At 43.4% G+C, this 12052-nt stretch overlaps 1 protein-coding gene across 1 annotated transcript in view; it reads left to right on the top strand.

Annotated features, from left to right (window-relative positions):
* Positions 1–4582, top strand: part of RPAP1 (RNA polymerase II associated protein 1) — a 42492-nt gene extending 37910 nt beyond the window's left edge. The window contains exons 23-25 of the mRNA XM_050897577.1: positions 1267–1443; positions 2110–2166; positions 2944–4582. Of these exons, the coding sequence (XP_050753534.1) occupies positions 1267–1443; positions 2110–2166; positions 2944–3099 (390 nt within the window). The 3' untranslated portion in view covers positions 3100–4582. The remainder of the gene's footprint in view (positions 1–1266; positions 1444–2109; positions 2167–2943) is intronic.
* The last annotated feature ends 7470 nt before the right edge of the window (positions 4583–12052 follow it).

The following is a 12052-nucleotide window of genomic DNA, read 5'->3' as shown; positions in this document are numbered from 1 at the left end:
ATAACCTTTCGAAATTTTATTTTTCCAAACAACTGTGAACCAGCAGTTTCCATGAGATCAGTGCTTTCCATGGTGTGGTTGCAGCACTTTTGCTGTGGTTGTAGTAGCCCTGTGGCCAGTTTTTCTATATCCTTATGGCCAGATGAGCCTTTGTTTCTTAAGCCAGGTAAGCCAAGATATTCTGGCCTGCTGCTTATGGTAAGCTCTCTGTTCTCTTGATGTTCCCAGTAGCCCTTCCCTGTCTCTATTTCAGTTCCACAAATATATGTAGGAACAGAGCTGAACACCATATTCCAGATGAAAGCCTTGATTCTACATCACGTCCTTTATCTTGTCTTGATCCCTCAACACCAGATCCATCAGTACCATCAGAATTGTGGCATGTGTTACAATGGAGAACATTTCAAAGCAGGTTGTTATTCATGTGCTTAGAAATTTTTTAAATGCCAAATACTTTCAACAATGTTTTCGTTGCCGTGTTGCTTGAAAACAAACTATGTGTTGGAAAATTTGAGCAAGATCACTTGAGGAGGTGTTGTTTCTTTGGTTTTTTTCCCTTTTTGTCTTGAGTTAAAAATACCTTAGCAGGCAGTAGGAATACCCTAGCGGGCAGACTGCTTTTTGAGTTTAGTAAAATCAATGATTGTCTTTAATCGTGCAAAGAAGATACTCCAAAGTAAAATATGTAATTTTAGCCCTAGGGAACTTACCTCAAAATTGAGAAGAATAAAAATTGGACTTCTGGAGAGGGGAGAAGCAAAGAAAACCAAATTGTTACTAAAAGCTTTTCTAACCTATTTTTTGAAGCTAGACAGTGAAGTCAGAAAATGTTGGAAACTTCACTTAACAACAACATTAACTCTGGCACATATATCTGCTTTCCTTTCCTGGCTAAATGCATAGGTCAGTGTAAGCCTCTCTGGTACATTAGCGGCATGTGGTGCTGTTGAAAGTACTCTGTCTCCTCACTTTGAAACCACTCTTCTTACCTGTGCCAAAAAGCAACTGCAGTGATTTAACTAGTAAAACATCTCTCTATAAAGCTGAAGAGGTCTTGAGGATGCTTTGTCAAAGGCACATCACATTAGTCAGTGTGGGCAGTAACAGCTCTGCTCCAAATGGGGGTCGTGCCACCGAGGTACATCATGTTATATAGGAGTGCACGCACAAACAGCCGGGGAAGGGCACCCAAAAGTCATGAACTTCCCCTCACTGCTTAGACCCTGACAAAAATTGTAACGTTGCCTCTGGGTGGTTTTGTTGCAGTTTCCTGTGCCTCTTGAGCGATACATTTCCCCTCCTGAGGATAACCTGAACCTCCTGCGACTCTACTTCCGAACACTGGTCACTGGTGCACTGCGCCACACCTGGTGCCCTGTTCTTTACGTGGTGGCTGTGGCTCATGTGAACAGCTTTATTTTCTCACAAGACAGCACGACGCAGGTAGGTAATGGATAGCAGAGCCTCAGGGCTGGAAGCTTTGCATTTTGCACCTGCTCTTCCCAAGGGTCCCATGTAGCTTGTGGCGAATCACTGACCCTGGGCTTGAAAACAAAGATTGTTTTGAGGACTGGTCAGCTGTTTGAGAATCCACATATGAGACGCGCGCAGCATACCCTAAAGCACTTGCATTAATGGTAGCCAATCCTACATAAACCTTCGAAGTCAGCAACTACATGGGCTATGGTACGGGGGGGAAGAATGAAGCAGAGAGGATAAGGGAGCTGATCAGGCAGAGAGAGCTTGTAATAGGTTTAGCCTCTGGCTGGGGCAATCTTAAGGTGCAGAGTACTCTTTCCTTTCACTTTGCTTGAATAACCAAGCAGAAGCCCTCCCATGGCCTTGGGACCTCTAGCAATGATTACTTGTGCTAACACTTCTCCTCTGATCTACAGTTCTACCTGAAAGTTGAGAAGTTGGCCGAGTTTCAGGTCAGGGGAAGGAGGGGAGAGGCAGGATCCAAGCGATCGCCATCTCAAGCCCTTTCTGCTGGAACAAGCTGCTCTTTGGAGCATCATCATAATGAGCAAAGCATCCTCCTGGAGTGCTGTACACCCGTGGGCAAGGGTAGCGCTGCCATATTAAGCAAAGTATGTGTTTTGTTCCCAGGAGACTGATGCTGCTCGGAAAAGCATGCTGCGGAAGACGTGGCTGTTGGTGGATGAGGTAGGATCTGTAAGGTTCAGTCTGTGCCACTGGGACTTAAGTTTTTCAGACATGGTACTTTTATAGATTTACCTTTGGCTTTTGAAATTTGTGTTTAACTACCTTGCTAACGTGAGAATGAGAGGAGATTAGCAGCAGGATTTTGGCCTGCGATGGCTATAAATACTGTTATCCAGTTCTTGTAGTAATTGAACTCAAAACACTGAGCCCATTGGAACCTAGATGAATCTCCTGTACTGTATTTCCGTGCCTCTTGCCCAAGCAGCATTGTATCTGAATAGTGAGAGGTCCTAGAGGGATGATTCTAGCACAACTATGAATAGGTGGCCAGCAGTGACCTCCCTTAACTCTTAGTTGGATCCTTCCCCCAAAAAGAACAAAACAGATGTAAAGGTTTCTGTTTTTCTCAGGGAGCTTGCCAAAGTCTATCATTGTGTGACAGAGCTGGGTCATTTGGCCCTTTATGTTTAGTGTCCAGGGTAAATTCTTAGATCCCACTCAAAAACCCATTTGGGCTTCTGGCAAGAAGTCATTGTGAGGGGTTGTTGAGGAGACAGTGGAGTTGTGTTCAGAAGAGGAAATCTCATGCAAATCAAAATTGAATTTTCTTGGAAGAAATTCACCTTTTATAGCTCTTCTGTTGAAGATGATGCAATTAAATACGTTGGGCATGATGGAATTGTACTATCTGGCAGGTTGCTATATTGTGTTGGAGACAGGGTGGAAAAGATTAGATTCTTTTCAGACATGCTTAATGGCTGCTGTTTCTTTCTTCAGACTTTGAAAAAGCACCTACTCTACTACAGACTGCTGAATGCAGAGAGCCCTTTGGGATTTGACCTTTATGAGCAGCTCCCTCCCATGCGACTGAAGTACCTGCAGATGGTGACACAGAAAGAAAATAAGGAGAATGCACCAGCGCTAATCTCATAGCAAAACACTTGTGCACAAAGAGGGTCAAGGTGAAGAATGGAAGAGCTCAGTTCATGCTTCACTGATGAACCTATGTGCATTTCAGATAGTGTCAATGTCTTACCTGGACCCTCTTGGCATCTTCGCAAAGTGAAGCACTAGTAGAATGCTCCCAGCCCTGCAGAACGATCCACATCTTCTCAAGATGTGACAATATGTGTGTGTGGCCTCTCCGTGATCAGTGCTGGAGCATTTTCCTCCATTCTCTTTCAGGTTGTTCTGCTTCTCCCCAGAGAAGGTGAGAATGTATCTGAAAGACACTGGACTGTTGAATAAACTGAAGGAAGTGGAAAAGCTATTTTGTTCAGTCAGGCTGGAGACTGTGGGTTCTCAAGATGATGTCTGTCTTCCCCAGATCTTTCCCTTGCTTTTTTTGTACCCTGAGTTTTGAATGGTTCTTTCCCCACACTATCCTCTGCAAATAAAATGATGGTACAACAGGGAAGCAGCTCATCCTGAGAGCTTTTTTTTAAAAATACATGTACAAGCAGTTTCTCCAGGACAGTGTTCTGTGCACATAATGTCACACAGACATGTTGTGTCAGACCTCTAAGACATAATAGTTCCTAGTGCAGTGGTACAAACATTGGATATCCTCCCTTCGCTGTCTTTTGGATAGTCTCTAAACAGCTTTCTTTTTTCCCTTAATTTGGTTACATGTATAACAGGATGAAAAATAATTTTTGCAGGGCAGGATGCTTGGCAGTAACTCCCTATTAGAGGGGGGAAAAAAAAAGTATCTGTTTGTTTAGCTAGACTATGTATTGGTTGCCCTCTGAGAAAAGGGGACTGTAACTTAAATTTTAAAGTGGAGTTCCTAAGCTTAAATGTAATTTTTAAAATTCCTAATTTGATCCCACTTCTACATCCAAATTCTGTGTTGCAGCCTCAGACACAAGGGCTACAAATATAGAGCCCCAAAAGGCTCATTACAAGTGCCAGGTTAAGTCCAGAATTTACTCTAGGTGTGATCTCACTGGATTTTTTGTTTATATCCAATGATCTTTGCAGAACTATGGTCACTCTGGCAGGCTTTTGTTTGGAGAACTTTTATGAACAAAACTTGTTAAAGTTATTTCTTATGAATAAATTCTTCTGGAAGGTGCAGGGTGATGCCTAGCCTGAAGACCTAAAAATCTCTCTTGACCTATCAAACAGGCCAAGCCAGATTTCCCTCCAAAGAAACCATGCCTCTATTAACCAGTGAATGTCCTAATAAGAGCGTGAAACACTGTTAATAGGCCAGCTTCTAATTGTTGAAATTCTTCCAGACAAGAAACAAATTCCAGCTAGCAACTTCGTGGCTGTGGTGCTGTCTTTGCATTGGCAGTTTTCTAAGTGTACCGGTCCCCCTTGCGTTGCCAGAAAATACACCATTTCATCTTTTTCCCCCTTATTTCAGATAGGTCATGGGCAGAACTGATGTTTCATTTTAATCTCTCTCTTCCCCCCCCCCCTTGCAGCTTTTGATCTGTGGTTTCCCTCTGCTGCAGATGAATGGCACATAAAGTAACAAAAGCACAGTGGTCAACATGGAGTTTTTTTTGTTGTTAATTATTTTAAAAGTACTCGATGTGATTAACAGTTTAATCAAAGGCATTCAAGTTTGTATTCTGTCTAGATGGCGAGAGCCCAGCAGTTGTCTTTCAAGTGCGATGGATGGTAAAATTTAAGGACTCCTAGCTGCCCATTTAAGAGCAGCCTTGATCAAGGACTTTGCATTTTGCTTTTCAGACCTCCAGTTATAAAAACTCTTCCAGTCCTTTGTGTTTTGCAAAGTTGAGTTTTGTAATGTGTACAGGGTGTAAATAAATATTTTGATAGCTCTGCAGGTTTTTTTGGAACTATGAGAATGCTCTCTTTTATTTAAATCTTTCTTGAGTTTGGATAGTTCTGTTTGCCAATTTATCAATATCTTGGGAATGCTACTGCTGTGAGGAAATCCACTAAGCTTTGGAGCTGTGTAAGAGACCTCTTCAAACCAAAGGCATCATCCTGCTTGTGTGGTGGGTCAGTAACACAGGGTACCAAATGCTGTGTGTACTTGGGGAAGGTGCAGGGTGGATATTGTGTGATTTGTCATGTGCCACAGGTGGGAAGACAGTAAAAAACTGTCCATGGATGGTATTTGTAGGTGATGAGAGGGGAGGTGGCTTTCATCTATTTTGTGAACTCTGGGCAGGAAAGGATCAGGCTTTTGCCTGATTCTCAAAAGCCCCTCTTGTTCCCAGATGTTCCTCAAGCCATCAGTGTATGCCCAGAAAATACCTACATCTTTTGACATGAAATTCTGATGCAAGCATCAGCAATGGAGGGAAGGAAAGGAAAGGATCCCAAATCGTTCTGCAGGCCACAACTGTGTGCAGAACATTCTAAGGATGCTGCATGTGAACCGTAAGCTTTCAAAACTTTGGCTGTCACTTGAGATGGTACAGAAATCCTAAGCTTGAATTTTTTAAGGCTTTGGGCAGCTTTTAAGGCTTTGTACCGGATTTCTCTGCAGAACACTAGAGGGCATTGCTTTATCTAGTTTAAATGCAAACTTTCTTGGCTTCAGTGCGATTGGGACTCGGGGAAAAAAAAAAAAAACCCAAACAAAAAAAACCCAAAAACCAAATAACCCTTAAAACTGGTTTGAATTTTCTGCATCTTTTATTTTTGCATATACTTTTGGAGGAAGTGTGGAAAATTAAATACTTTTTGATGTGATTGGTTGCTAAGAATCATTCAGTGCTTTGCCAGCAGGAGCATTTTGAAAACATCCTGGTAGAGTGAATGGAAACTTAAAACTTAAACTGAATGGAGTCTGAAGCACAACCAAAGTGTGCCAGTACTGTTAATCCAGTTTAATCCTGATCAGAGTAAGTGAGGAGATAAAGAAAATTAAAACCGTCCCAAAAAATGATGTGACTTCTTAACTCCTTATCAAAAGCTTAAGATTTCTTTGAGAAGAAAATAATTCTGCTGAAATAAGACCCACAAATAGGTTTCTGGGGTTGAAGTGGTTCTAACTCAGAACAGCATATGTTGTCTGATAACACTGATCAGAAGACACAAAACCCACCAACAACCAAATAAAAAAATCCCTACAGATGCTGTCTTAATTCTTGGAAAGAAAAAAAAACAACAACCCATTTTTTGGTCCTTTGTGGGTAGAAAATGCTTGGTTTCATCCAAGTTACTGATGTTATCCCATGTAGGAACAGTGGGAATCTGTATTGGGACAAATTCAGCAGGGGCTGTGCTGGAAGGCAGCAACAATGTGGTTTTAAAAACAACTGGTTGATTGGACTGGAGATGAAGATAATCCTTCTAGTATTGCTGTTGAGTTGGCAGGTAAGATGGTGGGGCTGTCACAGTTTTGCATCCCATAACTTTAATGGCAGCACTTTTCTGCATTCTACTGAATCTTTCTTTGCATTTTGAAAGGGGAGAGAGCCTTCCCATCAGCTTGGAAGCATGTCCTTTTCTACCTAGAAGAAATGGAGTTGATTTGTGATCCTTCGACTGCATGAGTGGTTTGAATTCCCTGGGTTTAGGATCCCTGTGTGGTGACTTAGCCCACTTTGAGCAGGGGCAGTTCCTAAAGAAGATGTAGGCAACGCAGTAGCTGGCTGTCCTACACACCTGAGGTAGGGCAAAGCCTGGCAGAAGAAAGTAAAGAGTTACGCAAGGAAGGAATCAAAGTAGGACTGAAACCCCACTGTATGGGAACTTTCTAACGCTAAAGTACGTGTGAAGCATTATATGATTAAAGCACTTGCATTCCACTGTATTTATTCACTACTTCAGTTTGACAGTGGAATTTAATAATCCATTTCTAGACTAATGCATTCTGTCTGGCCACTTAATATCAGGCAAACCCTAAACACCTTTTGCTGATGAAGTCATGGACAGATAGAACAAGCCATAAGATGTGGGTGTATAAATATACTACGGGTCAGACAAATGTGTTTCTTTTGGTGTCAGACAGAAAGTAGAGCAGAAAGGCATGTTAATCCTCACTTTTGCTCCTTCCTAGTTCTGCAGTTCTCCTTGGAAATCTCTCATCAAAGAAGTGGTGCTGCCTCCAGCTGATAATCAAATTTGGGGGCAAAACATGTTTTCTTTCAGCTTACAGAGGCTCTCCATTCACAAAGCTGGCCCTCTGACATCCCTTGTATAAATAACTTTATGGTAATTTACTGGCCTTTGCCCTAGTTTTTAAAAACTGGCTTTTCCCCCGCCTCCCTTTGAAGGGAGAACATGCAGTGAAGACACTCTCAGAACTGCTGCTGTTTTGCATCACGAGTGGTGTTTGTACGCAGGGGTAAAATGGCCACCATGTGCTCCCCTCCCTCCCTTTTTTTGTGGTAATCTTGAGTTTCAAAACAGCTGTTGCAAAAATGCTGTATGTGGATTTCTGGCCAGCCCCAACCTGAAGAAGAGCATGAAGAGCTCCAATTCAACCCGACCGAGGTCGTATTGTGCACCAGCAGTGTCGTGGTGAGCCTCCAGCCAAACCTGACCCCGAGCAACAGCTGTGTGCAGGTTACTAGCAAACAAAGGACATTTTAGACAGAGTGACACCTGGCCCATCTTTGGGTCTAGTTCTTTATTTTCTGCTGGGGCATAACTAGCAGATACTGGCAGATACCTGTGGCTCCAGAGACCAGAGCAATATCCTTTATACTGTCCCTGGGAAACTTTTCTGCAGTACTCTGTTGCCTGTTGAGGAACGAGCTCATAAGTCTGGTCAGGGCGATCGATATTTCCAGAAAGTACTGTATATGGACATCATAACAAAGTTTAAGATATATGAGGAAGGCCAGGGGCATTTACACTCCGTGTCCCCCCCACTCCAGTCTAATGTGGATGACACACCAGACCACTGATGTTAATGCTTGCTATGAAGCAGCAGCTTGTCCTGGCCACAACAAAAGGGGGCTTGTGTGACCTAGAAATACTGCTCATGTCAAAGCACAGGCACGTGTGTGACAGGGTGTGCTAAAATCCGAGGTGGGTGCATTAGTTGATTGCTAAAGCTGGAAGGAAGTTTTCTGGAACAATCTGGGTGCTGGGAGCCCGTCCTGAGGGGTGGCAGCTGTGGGGCTGGGGTGGATAATGGGGGACACCTGGGCCCAGCACCAGCCCTCAGAGAGCTTGTGGAGGGGCCAGCAGCAGCCGCATCGACAGGAGGAAAATACTGTGTTGCATCCATTTTATCTGCTTTTCCAGAGCGCCAGGTGACTGGCAGGGGCTGTTGACGCCGTGGACCAGGTTGGCAGTGTTAAACCATGTGTTTCATGTGCTGGGGCCCAGGGCTGATGTGTTCCCATTGGGTTGAGGCTTTTGCCCAGCTGAGGTGATTGCTGTGTTTTTGGGACTACGCTGATGGTTGCCTCATGCTTCCCCCAAGGAAGGAGGGAGGGTTGCCTGAGTCCTCAGCCTTGTGCTTGTCCTGTCCTTAGTGAGGCCTCACTTTGGGGTGATTTGTGGGGCCCTGGGGTGCACTGAGGGGGTGCTGGCAGGCCCCTGGCTCCTCTGGCCACTTGGTGTGGAGGCGCGAGATGGGAGAAGCCCAATCCTGGCAGTAACTGAGGGGACGGGGGAGCGGGAAAGCAGGTGCTGGAGGTCACACCACAGTGCAACCTCGCTCCCCGACCATAGTGACTAGTCTGAGGCTTTGGGAAGGGCCAAAGGGAAGGATTGAGTGAGCTGGTGAGCGTGGAGGGTGGCTCAGCTTTCGGGTGCCATTGTTTCTGGGTCTCTCACATTGAGGTGAGGTTTGTCGTTCCCCCTCTCTCTCCATAGTGTCCCCTTCCCCCAGTACTCCCCTCATTATTTTCTTCTGTGTCCCCGTTGTCCTTCACCAGGCTATCCTTCCCTCCTCGTCTCTGTTTGCCTTTCTGTTTTGAATTTTCCCCCATCATAGTAACTTCTGGTTCTTCTCTGTTGGCTTTTCTCACTCTCTTGGCCATTTGCAGAAGCAACCAGTAGTTCAATAGTTAAACTGGAGAACTGAGATGACGCAGCTGAGTTTGAGGTAGAAGCTCAAGTCTCTTGGGGTGTTCATCTGAAGGTCTGGGCAGATGTCCATAAATAACGTGTGTGACATGCCCATTTGGAAACCTTACGGCAAAGAAGGCTGTAACTTTACTTTTAAGACTCAGATTGCCTGCTGTTTAGGTGGTGTAAGCACACCACGCCATTTGGGTCTGATCTGTCAGATATTTGATGGCACTTTAGCAATTAATCTATTGGATCTGTCTGCTGAAAGGAAGACTGGTGCTTGTGTATCAAGTGACTTTTCTTCACTGTTATTGCTTCCACCACAGTAAGTTTTTGCCTCACAAAATGAATGAGCATGTCTCCAAAACAATATTCCAGTCTTCCTCAGCACATGTGGGCTTTTGTTAGCAGCTTCCATCACAATGCACATTCAGGGTGGCTCTTTGATCTCTTCAGAGCAGCAGGAAGTGCAAAGAGCTCTGAATTAACTTCAGGTATTGTGCTGCCGGTAGTGAATTGCAGTTTCAGAGGGGGGTTGGTTTGTGTCACACCAGGACGATACAACGACAGCCACACAAGTGTGCCATGCAACTGTGAAGGTATGTTGTTAGCAACCTTCACAAAAAAGCAGCTTGCTACTCCTGGCATCAATATTTCTTTCAATATAGATTATCAAACATAAATTTAGAATGATACAAAAGTTTCTGCTAAAGCGTCATGTGTCTCTTGTCTCTGACATGAGTGTCAGCTCACTCACAAAATGTTAGTTGTGCTGCCACCCAGAAGATGCCACAGATGGTGGCTCATTTTTGTTCCTCTTGGTACTGTCTGCTGTAAGATTGATCAGGTTTGGATCAATGAAATTATTTGGGCAGGAGCTGCCGTTGCTGTCATCCTGTCTGTCCACTGTTAAAAGGTGTGGGAGCAAAGGGGATGTAAAATACACTTTTTAGTGTCTTTCTCTCTCTCTTTAGTACTGTTTTGTGGACGTTTAAAATATTTATGGTGGAGAGTGTGGGCTTGCTGACCATGCTTCTTTGCAATGAGCTCTTATCAGCAAGTTTTATATTTTATAGCCATCTCTGAAGCTCACATTATGGGGGGGGGCCTTATATTTTCTGTAACAGTACAATTTGCAAGTTAAAAATAGGATGCAGAACTTTGGGTATTTGTATTCAGCAGTGACTGTGAATAACTACTCCTGTGCATCATGAGTCAGTTTCATTCTCAGCATGCACTGGTGCCACGAAGGCCAAGCATTGCACTGTTGGAAAAGTTAGCAGGTGTGCCCATGTGTGTTTTGCAGAGCTCCTCTAGAATTAGTATGTAATTGCCAATATTGTCTTAGGGACAATAAATTGTGTCCTTGTATGAGTCTCTTCTGCTACCAAGATACTCTTGAGATGAAGAAACTATTCTCAATTTTGGAACCTAACTTTCCCTTTGAACCAGAAATCTTTGCTTACTGCTTTCTGTAGCTATTTATTTTGGTAATTCCTATAGCTAGCTGCATATGGAAGAAAGAAGCAATAAGTGTACAGCTAGCATGGAATTCTTGGCCTTCATTTAAACAGAAAATGCAGTTTTATAGTCATGTTAAACCCTGGCCAGGAACATTTTCCAGAGTGCAGTTTCTGGTCTAAACTAGAGAGAAAATATGATGCACCCCAGAAAGACCAATAGCCTGAGGTTAGGGTAATCTCTCATGATGTGGGAGACCCCAATTACTGAGCTAGCAGCTGTTCTAATGTGAAAGGTTTTCCCAATTTTCTGATGTTTCCACTTCTCATGCTACAGTGAACTTAAATGTGACGGTGTCAAAACTGTACCCAAAATGGAATTCTTATTTTCTGGTTCATCCTCAACAGACTATTTATGAAGAATTAATTGTTGTAGGAAAAAGGTTCTTATAGTGTGATAAATGTAGTTTGTGGTTTAGTTCAGGCTTCTTTTTTGGTAACCACATATTGGTCCAACAAATTGTACTAAATCAGTAACTGGAAAATGTTCCTGCAGTCTCCTTACTGCATACTGTAAGCTAAACTTCACTGGTGCCTTTTTGGCTTGCTAGCTTTGTTCCCAGTGTGAGAGGAATAGGAAAGAGTGAGCATGAGAGTCCTACTGGGGTTGGGCTCTCTTGACTTCAGCGCACAATGTTTTACCAGGAAGTTGCATGCGATAAAAAAGCTGTCATGTGCTCTTATTCTGCAGGCTTATCAAAGAAGCAAGCTTCACCATGAGAAACGACTTGTTCTTGGATCCTTTTTCATAAGTTGTGTTTGGCTTTTGGTTAGGTAGGGAGTCTGTTGATGTAAATGGATAGTGAAGATCAGGAAAATGGTAACCTAATAGCCTTTCCTGGTGAAGAAAACTTGGATGTTCTGCTTTTGGAAGATGCAGTTGAGAACATCTCTGAAATCATCTGCAGATTAGCCTTGGTCTTTCCCCAGGGAATCTATTCTTCGATTTTAATGGGAATGGAATCATGACCTCTGTTTAGTAATGCCAAAGGATCACAAGAGGTAAATGCTGTAAGTAACCATAATTGAGTGCTTCTTTGATAAGGAGCTCTCCTTTTCATCTAGCTGCAAAATAATAACATACTTGCTTTGACAGATAGTTGTGAATGGAGAGCTCAGTACAAAATCAGCCTTCGCTGTTAGTATCCAGAGGCACACCCTGACCCAGGCGTTTTTATGTGTGTGCAGGCATGCTCATGTTAAGACACTGTGTCTCTCAAAGCTCAGTCTTTCTGGTGACAGATGTGATTGTCCTCTTACATTTTCATTAGAGTAAAAATTCCACACTATTTTACTACATCCATATTTCATGTCTTCTGTAGCTCAAGCTGCGCGTGCCTTCAGGATTTTATTGCTGCTTTATTCCTCTAAGAGATAATTATTGACTATGTTGGGAGACTAAC

The sequence above is a fragment of the Gymnogyps californianus genome, chromosome 5 (genome assembly GCF_018139145.2).
Source record: "Gymnogyps californianus isolate 813 chromosome 5, ASM1813914v2, whole genome shotgun sequence".
NCBI classification, from domain to species: domain Eukaryota; kingdom Metazoa; phylum Chordata; class Aves; order Accipitriformes; family Cathartidae; genus Gymnogyps; species Gymnogyps californianus.
The sequence above is the reverse complement of the archived record's forward strand: the minus strand, read 5'-3'. Positions and strand labels throughout refer to the sequence as shown.